We start from the raw sequence: 20,605 nt of genomic DNA on the forward strand, positions 1-20,605 counted from the left end.
ATCTCATGTTTGGTTGCCTGTTAATATATCAAAGATTTTCATTTCAAGGGTGCCATCAAATGAAAAGTTCAAAGGCTTCATGTTAATTTTAGTCTAATTTAGAAATGAAAGCTTTTGCTTCAGTGAAATAATTGCTAAATATGGAGTAAAGCTGTGGAGTTCACTTGACTAATTTGCACTTCCAGGTTTGCGGGATTCATTTTCCCATTTGCATCAGCAACTCATAAGGCTGTCTAGGCTGATGACATATCTTGAAGAGACAGTAACAAAACCTGTTGTTCGAGGCGAGTTTTTAAAATGATGATTGAAAAAAAAAAAATTTCAATATTTCAGCATTTCATCTAAGGAACCAAATGCAAATTTATTAAAGCAGTAATATTCAGAAGCATTTGCGATCCGCAACAGGCATCTTTGATTTCAAGATCAAAGATCTGCTTAAATGTAGATTATATTGAATGCATTTTTTTTCAATCTTGCATGATTAACTTTGAACTGCAAATATGATCCTCTTAAAACTAATCATAAACTGCCCTTCAGTATCTGCTGACATTGGGTATTTTTGATAGCTGGTTGTTGGGAAAAGTTAATGTCAATATTTTTTTTTACAAATCAATTTTTGTTTAGGCTATAATGCATAGCAGGTTTTTGCTTCAAAAAGGTATTGTGAATCATAAGATTATCTAAATTTGATTTTCTTTTTGCTAAGAGCTCAATGCCAATCAGTGAGTTAACTAATAAGACAAAATCATTTTTTTTTTCTGGTGTACTCCAAAATGTCCTTAATTTTTATGTTTACATCCAATAATCTTTCTATGCAAAAATGAGAAACATCAGCCTAATATTAAATGCTTAGAAAGACAAGTCAAGTTGAGTTTAATGTCAAGCAAGTATAGTGAGATACAGGTTCAAGATAATATTTTAATATTGAAGAAGGGTCACGACCCGAAACATCACCCATTCTTTCTCTCCAGAGATGCTGCCTCACCCGCTTGTGTCTACCAAAGAACTGCAGATGCTGGTTTAAATCGAAGGTAGATCACAAAATACTGGAGTAACTCAGCGGGACAGTCAACATCTCTGGAGAGAAGGAATGGGTGATGTTTCGGGTTGAAGCTGAGGGGCAGTGTTAGCTGTGAGGAGGATGCTAGGAGGCTGCAAGGTGACTTGGATAGCCTGGGTGAGTGGGCAAATGCATGGCAGATGCAGTATAATGTGGATAAATGTGAGGTTATCCACTTTGGTGGCAAAAACAGGAAAGTAGACTATTATCTGAATGGTGGCCGATTAGGAAAAGGGGAGATGCAACGAGACCTGGGTGTCATGGTACACCAGCCATTGAAAGTAGGCATGCAGGTGCAGCAGGCAGTGAAGAAAACGAATGGTATGTTAGCATTCATAGCAAAATGATTTGAGTATAGGTGCAGGGAGGTTCTACTGCAGTTGTACAGGGTCTTGGTGAGACCACACCTGGAGTATTGCGTACAATTTTGGTCTCCTAATCTGAGGAAAGACATTCTTGCCGTCGAGGGAGTACAGAGAAGGTTCACCAGTGATTCCTGGGATGTCAGGACTTTCATATGAAGAAAGACTGGATAGACTCGGCTTGTACTCGCTAGAATTCAGAAGATTGAGGGGGGATCTTATAGAAACTTACAAAATTCTTAAGGGGTTGGACAAGTTAGATGCAGGAAGATTGTTCCCGATGTTGGGGAAGTCCAGAACAAGGGGTCACAGTTTAAGGATAAGGGGGGAATCTTTTAGGACCGAGATGAGAAAAACATTTTTTACACAGAGAGTGGTGAATCTGTGGAATTCTCTGCCACAGAAGGTAGTTGAGGCCAGTTAATTGGCTATATTTAAGAGGGAGTTAGATGTGGCCCTTGTGGCTAAAGGGATCAGGGGGTATGGAGAGAAGGCAGGTACAGGATACTGAGTTGGATGATCAGCCATGATCATATTGAATGGCGGTGCAGGCTCGAAGGGCCGAATGGCCTACTCCTGCACCTATTTTTTATGTTTCTATGTTTCAGCGGGTCAGGCAGTACCTCTGGAGATAAAGGATGGGTGACGTTTTGGGTTGGCATATTCGTCTGAAGAAGGTTCTCAACCCATTCCTTCTCTCCAGAGAAGCTGCCTGTCCTGCTGAGTTACTCCACCATTTTGTGATAATATTGCTTACAGCAACATTATAGGCACATAGAGTGGCTGAGTCCGCCACTCACAGCAGCCTTTGGCATTCCTGGGCATTGAGTTGATCTACCAGGCCTTGGTGCAACCAGTCAGGATATTTCAGAGCAGTCTTCAGTGTACATTCAGTAATTGATGACATTGAGCCTTTTATTAAAAGTGTATGGCCGAATCCATTTCAGCACATTGCAAGAAAGTCAATCAAGACATGTTATTTCAGACATATTAATATAAATTCATGGGTAGAAAGGAACTGCAGATGCTGGTTTATACCGAAGATAGTTATAAAGTGCTGGAGTGTCTCAGCAGGTCAGGCATGGAGATAAAGGATGGGTGCCGTTTTGGGTTGGCATATTCGTCTGAAGGGTCCTGACCTGATACGTCACCCATCGTTTTTCTTCAGAGATGCTTTCTGACCCGTTGAGTTACTCCAGTACTTTGTGTCTATAATATAATTTCACCGTTCAAAATCACAGTTGCATAAAGCTTTTTCACTAACATTCATTCCTGTCTGCAACTGTCCACCTTGTTCAATTCACCTTGTGTTCTTGTTTTATGATATTGATTTCTCTCTCGTGTGCATTGCATTGATGGAGATTACAGTATGGAGCAACAACCTTTTCAGTCAAACTGGTTAGAAATAATTGTATGGACAAATTATCTTTGATATATTTAATTAAACGTATAACAGGAATTTGCTGTAAATGGTCATCATCTGCGGAATGAGAACCAAAGCTAACACTCCAACCTGATAACCTCTCATCAGAACTGGCAACAATTGGAAATGTTTAAGAAAGAACTGCAGATGCTGCAAAAATTGAAGGTAGACAAAAAGTCTGGAGAAACTCAGCGGGTGAGGCAGCATCTATGGAAAGAAAGAATAGGCGATGTTTCGTGTTGAAACAGTTGGAAATGTAATGGGTTTAAAGCAAATCGAGAGACAGAGTAAGTGGCAGTGGGAAGAGAAAAAAAAGGGGAATATTTGTGATGCTAGAGAAGGCATAAATGCAAGAGATTAATTAACAAAGGGGAAAATGGTAGTGATTAGTAGGGAATAACGATAGTTAGAAGAAACTGTTCAAGTCTGGCTGGGATATTCACAGCAAAGGTAATTTTAGAATAATATCACACTGCACGCTTTTTAATATTACCCATAGTGTGAGTGAGTGGACTAACCACACTGGTTGTAGTTGCTGGCAATGCTCTTATCAAGAAAAATAATGCAATTAGCAATCAGGTCAACAATTGGAGACTATATTCTGAGCCTACCTTACAGCAACCCTTTGAAAAAATCCCACCATCCTTTCATTTTCAATTGGAAGCAAATTAAAAACGATTGCGACTTCTCCAAGGTCAATGTTGATGACATCAGGTAGGGGTATAGCCAGCAATATCAATATTCCACCAATGCAGATCACATATTTGGTATTTCCTAATGTTGGTCTTGAGAGCAAAGCAGCAATATTTATCATCATACAATTTCACTGAGCTGCAATGAACAAACATGTGTTGTGGGGATTGTGCTTTTAACTCTTGCTTCCAAAATTTACTTTCATTGATCAATGAAAGTGAATTTGGAAAAAAAAAGTGTGTAATGCACAGATGCGCTTTATTTCTGTACTCAACACATGTGACAGGATGCTTCACCCGAGGAAGAGACCAAATTCAATAGCCTGTGAAACAAGTAGTGGAATTGCAATGCATGAATAATTCACATAATTCAAATAATTTTTACTCCACACAGCCGGCAAACAGATACTCCAATCCATTGTTGCTTACCTAGGTTCAGTTGTGAGAATTATACCCTGAACATCCTGAGCAGATAGAGCCACTTGTAGAGGACCCTTCTTCTATATTTGCCCCTTCATTCTACCAGCAGATTTTTCTGTCAGACACTCTCAGGTTGTAATCCAAGGTGAACAATTTAAACGGCACTTGGACTGGTATGTGGATTGGAAAGGTTTAGAGGGATATATGGGCCAAAAGCTGACAATTGGGACAAGCGTAGATGGTGCAACTTGGTTGGCATGGACGAGTTGGACCGAATGGTCTGTTTCTGTGCTGTATGACTAAATTACTTTGCTCTCCCATGTCTGGGAGTATCCTGTTCTGTATCCTGTTCAATGGCAAAGCCTTGATGACCAGATAATAGACAATAGACAATAGGTGCATGAGTAGACCATTCGGCCCTTCGAGCCAGCACTGCCATTCAATGTGATCATGGCTGAATATTCCCAATCAGTACTCCGTTCCTGCCTTCTCCCCATATCCCCTGACTCCGCTATTTTTAAGAGCCCTATCTAGCTCTCTCTTGAAAGCATCAAGAGAAACTGCCTCCATCGCCCTCTGAGGCAGAGAATTCCACAAACTCACCATTCTCTGTGAGAAAAAGTGTTTCCTCGTCTCCGTTCTAAATGGCTTACTCCTTATTCTTAAACTGTGGCCCCTGGTTCTGAGCTCCCCCAACATTGGGAACATGTTTCCTGACTCTAGCGTGTCCAAACCCTTAACAATATTATATGTTTCAATGAGATCCACTCTCATCTTTCTAAACACCAGAGGGTACAAGCCCAGCTGCTCCATTCTCTCAGCATATGTCAGTCCCGCCATCCCGGGAATTAACCTTGTAAATCCCCGCTGCACACCCTCAATAGCAAGAATGTCTTTCCTCAAATTAGGGGACCAAAACTGCACACAATACTCCAGGTATGGTCTCACTAGGGCTCTGTACAACTGCAGAAGGACCTCTTTGCTCCGATATTCGATTCCTCTTGTTATAAAGGCCAACATGCCATTCGCTTTCTTCACTGCCTGCTGTACCTGCATGCTTACTTTCATAGACTGATGTACAAGGACCCCCAGATCCCATTGTACTTCCCCTTTTCCCAACTTGACGCCATTTAGATAGTAATCTGACTTCCTGTTTTTGCCAGCAAAGTGGATAACCTCACATTTTACTTCGGACTCATGTGAGTGACTACGTGAAGACCCCACCAGCACGCGTGCGCGACATTACGTCTCACGCAGTGCAACAGCGAAGGGCGGGGGTGGAGCTCTCCCGCGGGAAAAATTCAAATGGACCTACACAGGTAAGTAAAAACTGAAGTTGTATTCTTCCCCTTGCTGTGCTTTATGTTACTGCACATTGGACAAGGGGAAGAAAAAAGCGGACCTGGACCGCAGGCTGCCGCGGGGAACCAGGCAGTTCCCGGCAGCCGACAGCCACGAGCTACCAGCGGCTCCAGGACCGCAGGCTGCCACGGGGAGTCAAGTAGGTCCCGGCAGCCGACACCACTAACGTCCAGCGGCTCCAGGACCACAGGCTGCGGGGAAACAGATGGGTCCCGGCAGCCAACAACCACGGATCCCCAGCGGTTCCAGGACCGCAGGCTGTGGGGAACTAGGAAGGTTCCGGCAGCCGACAGCCGGGTACTGCAGCCTGTGAGGAACTAGGAAGGTTCGGGCAGCCGACAGCCGGGTACGACCGGCGCAGGCTGAGCCCAGCACCGCGAGCTGTATACCTGGAAACAACACAGCGGGCTGCAGGCAGGCAGGAGTCGGTACGGCCGATAGACTCAGGGAGTCCGGCCAGAAGGACGCACTGCCCAAGGGCAGTGAAAGTGACCGTTGGCATGGTTACTAAGGTCCACTTACCGACTCCAAGCTGAATCCAGCGCCATGAGTCGTACAACTCAAAGCAGCGCAGCAGGCTGGAGGCAAAGCCCAGCAGGATTCAGCCCGGCCGATCATACTCAAATGAGTCCGGCCGAAGAGGCGCGCTGCCCGAGTGCAGCAGAGGTCCGCCTGTGACTTGGTCCAGGAGATGGAGCAAGCTCACTATGGGAGTCTTCACACTCCCACAACAGCACCTTATCGAGGGCTGTAAAACAATGCATCTCGCTCGATAGAGGAATGCATTGTGGACCAGGGCTGGGCTGGTCCGGAAGAAGGGGACGTGGCTGAAGAAAACGGCAGTGTGCAGGGGGTGCAGAATCCTAAGGAGCTACTGGGAGTGATCACCAAAATTACGGATCAACGAAAAGTACCATTACAGACCAGGCTGGCGGCCAGCATCGACTACCTGTACTTCCATCTTCTGCAGGAACAGGCAACAAAATTACGCAGAAGTATAGGCCTCCTGTGAACTTTACTTCGTTTTAAAAATGCCTGCAGCAAACAATGCGATCTGGGGGTACAGTGGGACTGGCACAAAAACCCAGGAGGTCAAACTACAGAAGATTTCAAAACTTCTGACAGCGGGCATATCATTGGTTGCTCGCCCAGACGATGGTACAGTGAAAAGCTCGATGAAGAGATTAAAGCCGTCAGGCTCATTACAGCGTCATCAGCAACGACAGCACCCCTATGCATCCACCAGCAGGTATCAACACCAGGACGCTGGTGAAAGCATGAGGGCCGCGCAGCACCACAAAGGTCCTTTTAGGCCAAGGCCCAGAGCGACCCTCATGGAAAACGTGCCAACCCCGCACTCCGGCGCCTCTTCCGCAGAAGAGGCAGAAATTGAAGAAAGGGACATACCACCGGCAACCAGGTAAGTAGGTGGATCGTGTTCCTTCCAGAACACAAAGGTGTACGACCTGTACTAACAGGGGGAATATTACACTTGTATTGGGAGACATGGAGGGATCATTGTCGATACCTAAAATTTAACTGGATGGGGCAACTAAGGCAGGGCATAGCGTTGCCTAATGGGCTAACTTCAGCCCAAAGACTTTTCACCAAGATATTAAAACGGGCCTTGGCAATATTAGAAACAAAAACATATTGTCATGGCATATCTTGATGATATATCATTTGTGGGGAAAAAACCCTGGATCGAGCTAAATCAGCAGTTTTAGCTACCAAACATAGGGTGAAACTCTGGGGTCATCTCCATCCAGATAAATCTAAGTCGACGGCATCCACAACTGGACTTTCTGGGATTTACAATTAACGTTATCCATATGTCTGTAACATTGCCAAAGAGTAAAGCAGACTTGGATAAACCTACAAAATGATTAATTACTAAAAACACTGGTGTTGGGTGCGTTTTATTGGCTAAAAGCCGACTGCTAACAATGCGCCATCTGCATGTCCGCCTACGAACTGATAATATCACAGTGGTGGCATATATTAATCATATGGGAGAAAAGATCAATACCATGTGTCAATCTGGCCAATATATTTGGCTATGATGTGTTAGCATACATATTTGGCTATCAACAAACTTACCTACCAGGTAAGCTCAATACTGAGCCACACACCAGGTCATGAAAATTCAATGGCAGCATCGAATGGCTGTTGGACCACAAAAAAGTTGCTGATATTACCAAAAGAGGGACACCAGATATTGATCCATTTGCACCTAGACCCAATCACCAGTTACCAACATATGCTGCTTGTGAACCACACTTGGGGCAGCAGCAATGGACGTTACTCCCTTAATGCGGAATAATTGTTTACAATGTTTTTCCCTCCTGCCTCATCAGTCGGATCCTAAGCAAAAACACATATGGACTCAACATCAAGTGTCTTGAAAGTACCTGATTGGCCTACACAGCCATGGATCCCTGTGGTCTCAGACATAGTCTCTGAACCATAGTCCACCATGCTAGATCCGGGCTGGCGGACAGGCCCATGAGCATGATCACGGCAGCCTATCAAGAACCAACAAGGACTGGTGTAGTGTATAATATAGCTACAACCAGCAACGTCCTGAGAATTCCTATCCAGCCTCCATGTAGATGAAGGACTGAGCTGCAGTACTATAATTATGTAGGAGTGCCCTGTCAGCTTGCTGGTGGCAGGCGCCACAACAATTCTCCATGGGTTCTCACCCTCTAGTTGTCAAACTTATGAGGATTATTTTCAACACCAACCTTCCTGGAAGTACTCCCAGATCTGCGACGTCAGTGTTGTGCTAACATTGTTAGGGGCACCAGCAATGTCCCTGTCCCTGGGTGTGTTAGTATTAAAAACAGTATGCTGATAGCACTGGTCTCAGCTCTAGGGGTCCAGTTTCTACATAAACTGAGACTGGGATATATGATGGCATCTCCAGAAGAGATAGCTTCGCTATTAGAGCATGTTAAACAAGAGCCATGATCATCACGAAAAACATTCCAGATAGACCCAAGATCATCAATGGAAAAAAAACTACTAAAACTTAAGAGGAATTCCAGATATACCCAAAACTGACAGTACCGACCATCACTAGTGTAATGACACACCTTGACATATTATACCTTTCCACAAGGGCAACTAAAACCGGCTTAAGAGGAAGTGCCCATGGAATATTAGCTACAGCGCTATGGGAGAAAGGCCATAAACAGTATAATAAGCCAATAACCGGGTATCAGTACTAACCAATCGCTAGATGTTAAAATAGACAGGCCTGAATTAGATGCATGGATAAATGACTTTGGCAAGTAAAGCATGGAACTGTTCCACGGCTTGAAATCACAGAGCTTTAAAATCTTCACGTAGTCACTCACGTGACTCTGAATTAAAATAGCAAGATTAAACCAGAACTTACCAGTTTGAAGTTTGATCTTTATTTTATGAGGAGTTACGATGAGGGATTATATGCCCTCCGCTCCCGCCCTCAATTATAAAGGTCAACTGGTATCTTAGTTCTCCGTGTCTTTACTATGTTTACTTCAATTACTATTTTCTGTGATTCCACACCGCTGCTTTGAAGAATGTCACGCACGCGTGCTGGCGGGGTCTTCACGTAATCCCTCATCGTAACTCCCCATAAAATAAAGATCAAACTTCAAACTGGTAAGTTCTCGTTCAATCTTACTTTTTATCCACATTAAACTTAATCTGCCATGCATCTGCCCACTCCCCCAACCTGTCCAAGTCACCCTGCATTCTCATAGCATCCTCCTCACAGTTCACACTGCCACCCCATAAGTTCCATTGGCGCCTGTCACATGGGCATTTCAGTAATTTTAAACCATGAAAGGCTTCAAATGCCGATGGAATCATTGTAACGGGCAGTGGAAATTATTTAGTATTTAAAATGTAAGAAGATGACGATCCCTTTGGATGGTGCTGGTGATATGTACAACCTGATACTGAACAGATGTTCAGCTGTGAGAGATTAAAAGAGGGCATCATCTTGAATGCTGAGCTCCAAAATACAAAAAGGCAGTCTCAAATTGGTGTTGCATGCTAAATAATGTCATAACGTGCCTACAGTGCTTCTGGTGACACTTCAGTTGTAGATGCATTAATGTGTTCACTGTATTGATATGGATGCACTTATTGAATCAAGCCCTACCTTGCATCCAATCAGGCTTTTACGTATGATGATAATGGGTACTGTACAGCTGATTATATGTACTATGCAAGTAGGCCTTGCATCCTTTTGTCTCTGTCTCTCCCTCATCCTAATCGTCACTATTTTCACTGTTGTCCTATTGAGTTTCACTACCTGTATTACTCGTTGTCACCTAGACCACAGCCACCAACGGATCATTGTGGGCTTCACCTTTCCTTGATCATCGTTGCTTTTTGCATATCTTTTGTTCAATTGTTCTATATTTCTCTATATTACCATCTATATCTCTTGTTCCCCTATCCCCTGAATCTCAGTCTGAAGGTGGGTCTCAACCCGAAACATCACCTATTCCTTTTCTCCAGAAATGCTGCCTGTCCCTGCTCAGTTATTCCAGCTTTTTGTTTCTATTTACAGACTGTCCACTGGTCTGAGACAAGAACATTCTGGATTTCCTCAAAACTGAAAATAATGAAAGCCATAGATGCTGGAAGTATAAAAATAAATCAGAAGCTGCTGGAAGCATTCAGCAATTCAGTCATAGCTGCGGAAAGTGAATGTATCACTTTCTGACGAAGGGAATTTGACCTGAAGTTAACTTTGCTTCTCTTTCCATTGATCCTGGCTGACCTGCTGAGTGTTTCCAGCATATTCTTTTTTTATTTCCTCAAAATTGCTCTTGTGGCACTACTGCAATATTACTGACATTAATTGTGCAACAGACTTCCCTTAATCATGTATAAATTGAATCCCACAAACCTCACATCTAGGCAGCTATGTGCACACAATACTGAGCAAATGCTCAACGTATATAGATTGAAGCTCAAGCCATCAGAGGGTAACTTCATCCACTTCTTGTTCTGTTTTGCAGCTAATAATACTACAATCTGATTACACATTTCCTACATCACAGATTCATTTACTTGGAATCCAATAAAACCAGTAGGATATAATCTTTTTGAATAACACAATCAATGTTGTTCAGGAATTTAGAACTCTGAGAAAGGACGAAGCAATATGTTATGCGTGAACATAGAAACAAAATGTAATCTTCTGCTGCTGGTACAAACCGCTGTTTCTGGGGAGATAAATGCAAAAAGATATCTTTGTTTATGCAGATTGTAGAACGAGAGGACAATTTAATGCACTTTCACAACAGTTCCGCAGCAAACGGGCAATAGAATTCAGCTATCCAGGAGATAAGGACACCTCAGCTGGATCAAGGAACCAACAAGGGAGGTATGTGGTTTGCGGGTAGCAAGCAGTTCTAAATATTTTACTTGTTGGCTTGAATTAGAAGAATGAATTTGCTGCAATGCAATGTGTTAATTCAGAACATAGAAACATAGAAAATAGGTGCAGGAGTGGGCCTATCGTCCCTTCGAGCAGGTACCGCCATTCAATATGATCATGGCTGATCTTCCAAAATCAGTACCCCGTTCCTGCTTTCTCCCCATATCCCTTGATTCCGTTAGCCCTAAGAGCAAAATCTTGAAAACATCCAGTGAATTAGCCTCCATTGCCTTCTATGGCAGAGAATTCCACTGATCCACAACTCTGGGTGTAAAAGTTTTTCCCCATCTCAACATGAAGTTAACTTACTGCAAAACAAATAAAAGACTGAGCATGCAGGTAAAATACCAGACAGTAGATCTAACTATGCAACATGGTCTGGAACAAATAAATTTCAACCTAAATGGGATGAAGTATAGCTCCATCAGCATATGGAAAATCATCTTTAATCTCTTTCCCTTCAATTGCGAACAAAGTACATTGTGCTGAAGATGTCTTATGCACACATAGTCTCTTGCCCACAGTAGGGGAATCAAGAACCAGAAGACACAGGTTTAAGGTGAAAGGGAAAGATTTTATGCAAATTTTACAGGGGTAACTTTTTCACACAAAGGGTGGTGGGTATATGCAACAAACTGCCAGAGAAGGTAGTTGAAGCAGGGACTATCGCAATGTTTAAGAGCAATTAGGCAGGTACATGGATCAGACAGGTTTAGAAGGATATGGGCCAAACACAGGGAAGTGGGACTAGTGTAGATGGGACCATGGAAGTGGGACTAGTGTTGATGGGAACTTCGACCTAACAGGACCCAAGTTAGGTCGAAGGTCCTGTTTCCACACTGTATGACTGTATGTGAATGCCATCTTGCTTTGGAACATAGGAACTGAAGATGAGGGAAATAGATGCCAAGTGAAATCAGGGGAAATATCAGTAAAAACCTTGCCAAATGATACAGAACAAATATTTTGACTTATTGTTATGAAGTTCTAATCAAGGTACCCTTTGGTTGCATGGTTCCCAATGTCAAATAATACAAATGTAATGAAACATAAATTGGTGAAATTTGGAAATGATACCAAACAAGATGTTATTAGTTCAGAGAAGTCTAGCTCAGAAATGACACTGAGTGAGATAATATGTCCAAGTGGGCAAAGTGTAGTTGGTAACATTTAATTAACAAAATAAAAAATAAGTCACATTAGAAGGGTAACGCAGTGACACAGCTGGTAGAACTGCTGCCTCCCAGCACCAAAGACCTGGGTTCAATCCTGACCTTAGGTGCTGTCTGTGTAGTTTGCATGTTCTCCCTATGACTGCCGGGGTTTCCACTGGATGCTCCATTTTCCTCCTGCGTCTCAAAGACTGAGGGGATTGTTGATTAATTGGTCTGAACACATGTAGAGAGAGTACAGAGGAGATTTATTAGAATGGTGCCTGAGTTTCAGCAACTAAGTTACAGAGAAAGGTTGACCAAGTTAGGTCTTTATTCTTTGGAGCGCAGAAGGTTAAGGGGGGACTTGATAGAGGTCTTTAAAATGATGAGAGCGATAGACAGAGTTGACGTGGACAAGCTTTTTCCATTGAGAGTAGGGAAGGTTCAAACAAGAGGACATGATTTGAGAATTAAGGGACAGAAGTTTAGGGGTAACATGAGGGGGAACTTCTTTACTCAAAGAGTGGTAGCTGTGTGGAATGAACTTCCAGTGGAAGTGGTGGAGGCAGGTTCGATTTTATCATTTAAAAATAAATTGGATAGGTATATGGACGGGAAAGGAATGGAGGGTTATGGTCTGAGTTCAGGTAAATGGGACTAGGTGAGAATAAGTGTTCGGCACAGACTAGAAGGGCCGAGATGGCCTGTTTCCGTGCTGTAATTGTTATATGGTTATATGAATAAGAAAGTGGGAGTACATAGAACTAGTGTAAACAGATGGTTGGCGTGGATTCGGTGGACCAAAGGGTTTATTTCCATGCTATATCTCGAAACTGAACTAAAAAGAAAAATGATTGATGCATATACTCTTGAGTCACAATAAAGAGCTATGAATGAAAGTGAATGAAGGAGAATCTTAGCCGACGTAACATCCAACATGTCCATCTCGTAAAAACAACAGCAAAGTCAATGAAATATGAAGTAACATGACGAGCATAGCCCAGAGGAAGTCATAATAGTAGAAATAGGCCATTCGGCCCATCAAGTCTATTCTGCCATTCAATCATGGCTGATCTATCTCTCCCTCCTAATCCCATTCTCCTGCCTTCTCCCCATAACCCCTGACACCTGTACTAATCAAGAATCTATCTATCTCTGACTTAAAAATATCCATTGACTGGACAATGGGAAGAGGACTGAACTTTGTGCCTTCCCTCACAGTGGGAACCATTGTGGGGGGATGTTTTTTTCTGTTTGGCGTTAAATTCTTTAATGTTGTGTTTTACTTTTATTGGTGTGCTGCAAATGGCAACTCAAATCTCACTACACCAATTGGTATACGTGACAATAAATGTCCTTTGTCCTTTGTCCTTTGTCCTCCACAGCCTTCTGCGGCAAAGAATTCCACCGATTCATCACCCTATGACTAAAGAAATGAGTTAACTAACCCACAAATACCCCATCCCCTTTTTACCCCCTCTCTTCTCGGTCCCACCCGGATATGTACCCAGTTCTCCCTTTTTGCTTGATCCTGTTCCCTTCCACCTATATTCCATCCTCTGGCCTCACATTTCATTCCTCTTCTATCCTTATCTGCACATCACAAACATTTTGCATTTTCATCTCTGGTCATTAACAAACCATCGGCTAATCGAAACCGCCCCTCACCTGTGTCCATCTATTACTTGTCAGACTTTTTCCTGCCTCCACCCCTCTTCCGATTTTCTTCTCCTCCCCTGCCTCCCACTACAATCAGTCTGAAGTAGGGTCCTGACCTGAAATATCACCTATTGATGTTCTCCAGATATGTTGCTGACCCACTGAGTAATTCCAGCACTTTGTATCTTTTTTATGTAAACCAGCATCTGCAGTTCCTTTTGTCCACATTTCCGGCATCTTTTTCTTTTAACTAGACTATTTGTTCTAAATCCTTGTTGAAAATTGGTTTATCGCAAAACCTGAACAAACAGAGATGTTAATATGTGGCTTTCAGTTATTTGACTCAAAAATATTCAAAGATTTGATCACTGAACTGTGCTTATTTTGTTGTTGGTTATGCCAACTGGACATTGCAGGGAGTGTCCCTGCTGGAAATTCATATTGAATTACATCTGCTGCATGTAAAACTGCACAGTTTATGAGAGCTTGGGGCTGAGTATCACTTTCAAAATGCACACCCAAAAAAGAATCATAACGAAGAGGAGAGATGATTAAAGTGATGAGTGGAAAGGATTGCGGATGTGCAAAGATAGGGGAGGGGGAATCAGTCTACCCCACGACAGAAGGGGGAGGAGTTGTACAGTTTGATAGCCACAGTGAAGAAGGATCTCCTGTGGTCTGTCCTGCATCTTGGTGGAACCAGTCAGTTGCTGAAGGTACTCCTCAGGTTGACCAGTGGTGTCATGGAGGAGGACAGCTGTATTGTCCAGGATGCTCCACAGTATGAGGAGCATCCTCCCATCCAAGACCACCTCCCATGAATCCAACTCTACCCCCAGGATGGTGCCAGCCTTCCAGACGAGTTTGGGGGGAAAACCAAGGGATCACAGTGAAACATTTAATTAAGGAACCAATGTAAGAATAGGCCACCAGTGGTGCGAAGTAGGGAGTCAGTAGGTTGCAATTGGTTGTCGTGGGGTTGCACTTTGTAGTCAGGTTGGTTGAGGGTTGATTGGTGGAGAGTGTAGGGTTTGGTTTACATCGGGTTGGTGGTTAGGGGGGAATGACCTTGCAGTAGTGGGGATATGAGTGTTGGAAAAAGGACATCCAAAGGTTGGAATGGGAAAGTGACACAGGTGGGAGATTTACTTAAATAACTCCTGGAAACATAGAAAATAGGTGCAGGAATAGGCCATTTGGCCATTCGGACCAGCACCACCATTCAATATTTCCATTCAACCTGATCATCCAAAATCAGTACCCCGTTCCTGCTTTCTCCTAATTTCACTTGATTCTGTTAGACCTTAGAGCTATATCAAACTCTCTCTTGAAAAGGTACACAAAAATGCTGGAGAAACTCAGTGGGTGCAGCAGCATCTATGGAGCGAAGGAAATAGGCCTCTTGAAAACATCCAGTGAATTGGCCTCCACTGCCTTCTGTGGCAGAGAATTCCACAGATTCACAACCCTCTGGGTGAAAACGGTTTTCTTCATCTCAGTCCGAATGGCCTACCCCTTTCTTAAACTGTGACCCCTGGTTCTGAACTCCTACCTCATTCAAGTTCCCTCTGCTGGATTACAGGCTGGAATTTTGCCACCATTTCAAAGTAGACTTAAGACCAAAACCAGGTTTTGAAGGCAGAGGCAAATAGATTCAAGAAAAGCAAAGAGGGAAAGGTATCTGCAGTCAAGTAGATTGCGGAGGTGAGATTAGAATCAGAACAGCACTCATTTAATGTAATGGTGAAGCAAATTTGAGGGGATGGGCAGGCTGCTCCAGTTTCTCATCTGTATGCTCGCATGCAACCCGTACTGACAAAGGCAGGCTTGAAAGGATCAACATTATGAAAGGAATATCCAGATGTACAATGCTTTTGTTGGATGCTTTAGTCAGAGAGTGGTGAATTCTTTAGTCAGAGGGTGGTGAATCTGTGGAATTATTTGCCACAGAAGGCTGTGGAGGCCAAGTCAGTGGATATTAGTACAGGTGTCAGAGGTTGTGGGGAGAAGTCTGGAGAATGGGGTTAGGAGGGAGAGATCGATCAGCCATGATTGAATGGCGGAGTAGACTTGATGGGCCGAATGGCCTGATTCTACTCTTATCACTTATGACATTATGTTGCTACAGGCTTCTCCACACTACAGTACATGAAATGCATCGAGGAGCCTGAAGGAAATCCAGGGACTTCATTCAGTAATGATTTTCTATAATGATTTTGATTGAAATTGAGTAGCACAGCATGCAGAGTTCAGGTGCTAAAGAATCCAAGTTGTAGGTACAAATTGTTTAGTTAATCAGAAAAAAATCAGACTTAAAAAATCTTATCCTGTTGCCGATTATATCAAAGTCAACGTGTACACACTTGAGTTGGAGATGCTCAGGGGAAATCATTATTTATGTTTTATTCTGTTAATTCCTTTGAGATCCTGTATTTTTTTTAAGAACTGAATGTTTGAAGAATTTGCTAATCACAAAAAAATGCTGTACCTTTTGTTTGAACATGTTTCACTATATCTTATAAGATGAACTCTTTATGAATGCTAGATATACTCGAGACTTCGGTGAATTTGTAAACTCGACAGTTTTTCCCAGTGATCACGAGACCGCTCAGGATTTCAACAGTTTTATGTCTGATGTGCAAAAGACGATCATCTCCCTTCGTAACCAGGTATGGACAATAACCAAAAGTGCTTTTACTTTGTCAGTAAATTTAGAAATGTCCAGGTACAAAACTCGTGGTTAAGCCCAGACCATTGTGTGACATCTTATTCTGGGAGGTAAGTATTTTGCTGAGGGAGAACCTCAATTTACCCACCTGACGACACCAATGGGGAATAATATGAGCGTTTGACGACACTGGAACTTGGGTATTAAATCATGAGATGAATAGATCAGGTAATAGATCGGAATCTCTTGCCCAGAGTAGGGGGATCAAGGACCAGAGGACATAGTTTCAAGGAGAAGGGGAAAAGATCTATTAGGAATCTGTGGGGTGTCTTTTTCACACAAAGGTTGATGGGTATATGGAACAAGTTGCCAGAGGAGGTAGTTGAGGCTGGGCCTATCCCAACGTTTGCAAAACAGTTGCACAGGTGGATAGGACAAGTTTGGAGGGATATGGATCAAGTGCAGGCAGGTCAGACTAGTGTAGCTGGGACGTGTTGGCCAATGTGGGCAAATTGGGCTGAAGGGCCTGCTTCCACACTGTATCATTCTATTAATCTATGACTCTATGGACCTGTACTTGCTGGAGTTTAGAAAGATTAGGGGGGACCTCGTTGAAACTTATCGAATAGTGAAAGACCTGGGTAGAGTGGATGTGGAGAGGATATTTCCACATGGGAGAATCTAGGAGCAGAGGTTGTAGCCTCAGAATTAAAGGATGTTATTTTTGGAAGGAGATGAAGACAAATTTCTTTAATCAGGTGGTGAATCTGTGGACTTCGCGGCCACAGACAGCTGTGGAGGTCAAGTCTATAGAAACATAGAAAATAGATGCAGGAGTAGGCCATTCGGCCCTTTTGAGCCAGCACTGCCATTCAATATGATCATGGCTGATCATCCAAAATCAGTACCCCGTTCTGGCTTTCCCCCCCCCATTTCCCTTGATTCCCTTAGCCCTAAGAGCTAAATCTAACTCTTGAAAACATCCTTTGAATTGGCCGCCACTGCCTTAAGTGGCAGAGAATTCCACAGATTCACATCTCTCTGGGTGAAAAAGTTTTTACTCATCTCAGTCTACCCCTTATTCTTTAGATATTCTATAGATATTTTTAAGGCAGAGGAAGATAGATTCTTGCTTAGTACAGGTGTCGGGGGTTACGGGGAGAAGGCAGGAGAATGAGGTTAGTCAAGTCAAGTCAATTTTATTTCTATAGCACATTTAAAAACAACTCTTGTTGACCAAAGTGCTTTACATGAGTGCAGGTACTAACGTGCTACAAACAGTGGTACATAGATCTAACAATACATACATAAATACCTACATTCAGCGCTCCCTCAGAGGACCTCAAGAATGCTTGTGAGTAGAAATAAGTTTTGTCTAGACTTAAGAGGGAGGTTAGGAGGGAGAGGTCTGCCATGATTGAAGGTGGAATAGACTTGATGGGCTGAATGGCCTAATTCTGTTCCTGTCACATGAAAATACCCCAATATATGCAGCAGGTGTTCAGACATTATCATTTCCTATAAGATCTGGATAATAGGAAGTGGAAGTATGGATAAACATTTAAATCATCCCCCCCCATCCAGCCCAAAGTGTATTTGAATCTAATTTTACAGTGTTGACTTAGGTATGTTGCAAAGCGTACACCTGAAGCGTCGCTGAAAATCTGCCCCAGCCCGTGTGCTCGATTTTGGCGCCGTTTAGAGGGGGCGGGTTTAAAACGCGATTTTCTCTAGGCTGTTCAAATCGAGTTTGTTCAGCCTAGTTAATTATTAACGAAAATTCGCTGGTAGGTTCCCTCACATGAGCTATTATTAGTTTTACGAGTTTTTCCTAAGTGCTATAGTAGTTTAAAAATTAACCTCTAAACCCCCGACGGCTCGCAACCAGCTGGGTCTATAGAGCAGAAATCTGAAGGGTAGCAGTATATTTTTACATTAAAAAGGGCTTCTTAAGATCATTTTATACAAAGTTTAATATTGCGAGTAGCTAATTTTGGGCCCATTATATCCCGCAGTATTTTTCTGGGCATTTGAGGGCACAAATCTACCGCAATGTGAACGTTCTAAACCAGCGCGTTCACAGGATCCCACTAGAAAGCTGATTCAAAATGGACTTTAATTTACAGCAATTGAACACCAAATTCCTTCCATTTGGCCTATAAATTAATGTAAATAAGATTTAAAAATCATGTTTTATTGTGAATTATTTGTGATTATTTGGACACTTAGGCTATTTAAAAATGTTAAACATTTATTAAGAAATGGATAGATGTTTAGATCTAGTAATTGAAGTTTGAAATTAGCTACAAGTGGGTAACTAACTAATTATATGCTTTAATTTCAGGTCATCCGAGTAAGATTATTTTATATTTGTTTCAGAATGGTTCAATCTATGATAACTGAAAATTTCATTCAGTTCTCTTAATTTTTAAGAAGGTTATGGGCTTTTGACTGTTCACGATCACAGCTTTTTTGTTATGTCCATAGAAAATCAATAGGGAACAAGATGCTAATTTCCGAGTATGAAAATGGCCATAACTTGTTAAATACTTGAGATATGAAAGTGAATTAGGTGCCAAATTAAACTTCTTTTTATGCTTTATCTGATGGGATAAATTACAGACTTGATTTTTTAAATCTCATAATTTTGTAACATTGCTAGTTGACTCCAGTAAAGATTTTAACAGCATTAATTGTTGTCTGTTCTAGGTTACTAATGTGTCTGTCAGAACATAGAATAAAGATAGAGCAGTGTAGCATAGGAACATTCCCTTTGGCCCACGATGTCTGTGCTGAACATGATGCCAAAACCAACTTTCATCTGCTTGCACATCATCCATATCCCTCCATTTCCTGCATATCCATGTTCATATCCATAAATATCTTAAATATCGCTGTTGTATCTGCTTTAACTGCCAACCTCAGCAGTGCATTCAAGACACTGTGTAAAATAAAACATGCTTCGCACATCTTCTTTGAACTTAATTCTTCCTGGCAGCTTGTTCAAATATGGTGCTGGGGGAAATAATGAAAAAAAATAAAATTGTGATGGCTAATGAACCTTAAAAGGAAGTGAGGAAATAAAACTTAAAGTGGGAACATTTGGATGCTATGGAAATGTTACGACTTCACAGAAATCACGATTCTATTTACTGTTACCCCGGCAACTGAGTATACTGTTCACCATAGAATAGTTTGGCCCTGACTTTGCAGCAGTGCTAACTAAGGAAGGCTTCACTTCCTCAGGGAGGCAGAGGGGAAATTGTATAACATGTTGCATGAGTCCCCTTCAGTAAATAGCAGGATGCATGCGTAACTGTAGGGACATTTACAGTTCCAAGGTGCTTCATGACTCATTCGGAGTTACTTCCAGATTGGTTTGGCTGAGCAGCCTGCAAGTTGTTTTTCTTCCAGGCAACAACTGTTAGCCTATACTATATAATCATATAACCATATAACAATTACAGCACGGAAACAGGCCATCTCGGCCCTACAAGTCCGTGCCGAACAAATTTTTTTTCCCCTTAGTCCCACCTGCCTGCACTCATACCATAACCCTCCATTCCCTTCTCATCCATATGCCTATCCAATTTATTTTTAAATGATACCAATGAACCTGCCTCCACCACTTCCACTGGGAGCTCATTCCACACCGCTACCACTCTCTGCGTAAAGAAGTTCCTCCTCATATTACCCCTAAACTTCTGTCCCTTAATTCTGAAGTCATGTCCTCTTGTTTGAATCTTCCCTATTCTCAAAGGGAAAAGCTTGTCCACATCAACTCTGTCTATCCCTCTCATCATTTTAAAGACCTCTATCAGGTCCCCCCTTAACCTTCTGCGCTCCAGAGAATAAAGACCTAACTTATTCAACCTATCTCTGTAACTTAGTTGTTGAAACCCAGGCAACATTCTAGTAAATCTCCTCTGTACTCTCTCTATTTTGTTGACATCCTTCCTATAATTGGGCGACCAAAATTGTACACCATACTCCAGATTTGGTCTCACCAATGCCTTGTACAATTTTAACATTACATCCCAGCTTCTATACTCAATGCTCTGATTTATAAAGGCTAGCATACCAAAAGCTTTCTTTACCACCCTATCTATATGAGATTCCACCTTCAAGGAACTATGCACGGTTATACCCAGATCCCTCTGTTCAACTGTATTCTTCAATTCCCTACCATTTACCATGTACGTCCTATTTTGATTTGTCCTGCAAAGGTGTAGCACCTCACATTTATCAGCATTAAACTCCATCTGCCATCTTTCAGCCCATTTTTCCAAATGGCCTAAATCACTCTGTAGACTTTGGAAATCCTCTTCATTATCCACAACACCCCCTATCTTGGTATCA

The 20,605-nt window shown here is 42.3% G+C and overlaps 1 protein-coding gene across 2 annotated transcripts in view; it reads left to right on the top strand.

The window, feature by feature from the left end:
• The window catches only part of LOC129696308 (peroxidasin homolog), a 481,759-nt gene that overhangs the window by 445,510 nt on the left and 15,644 nt on the right, over nucleotides 1-20,605 (top strand). For both annotated transcript variants that reach the window (XM_055634091.1, XM_055634090.1), the window contains 2 exons: nucleotides 10,591-10,711; nucleotides 16,124-16,247. In XM_055634091.1, coding sequence (XP_055490066.1) covers nucleotides 10,591-10,711; nucleotides 16,124-16,247 — 245 coding nt within the window. The remainder of the gene's footprint in view (nucleotides 1-10,590; nucleotides 10,712-16,123; nucleotides 16,248-20,605) is intronic.

The sequence above is a fragment of the Leucoraja erinacea genome, chromosome 4, assembly GCF_028641065.1.
Source record: "Leucoraja erinacea ecotype New England chromosome 4, Leri_hhj_1, whole genome shotgun sequence".
In the NCBI taxonomy this organism is placed as follows: Eukaryota; Metazoa; Chordata; class Chondrichthyes; order Rajiformes; family Rajidae; genus Leucoraja; species Leucoraja erinaceus.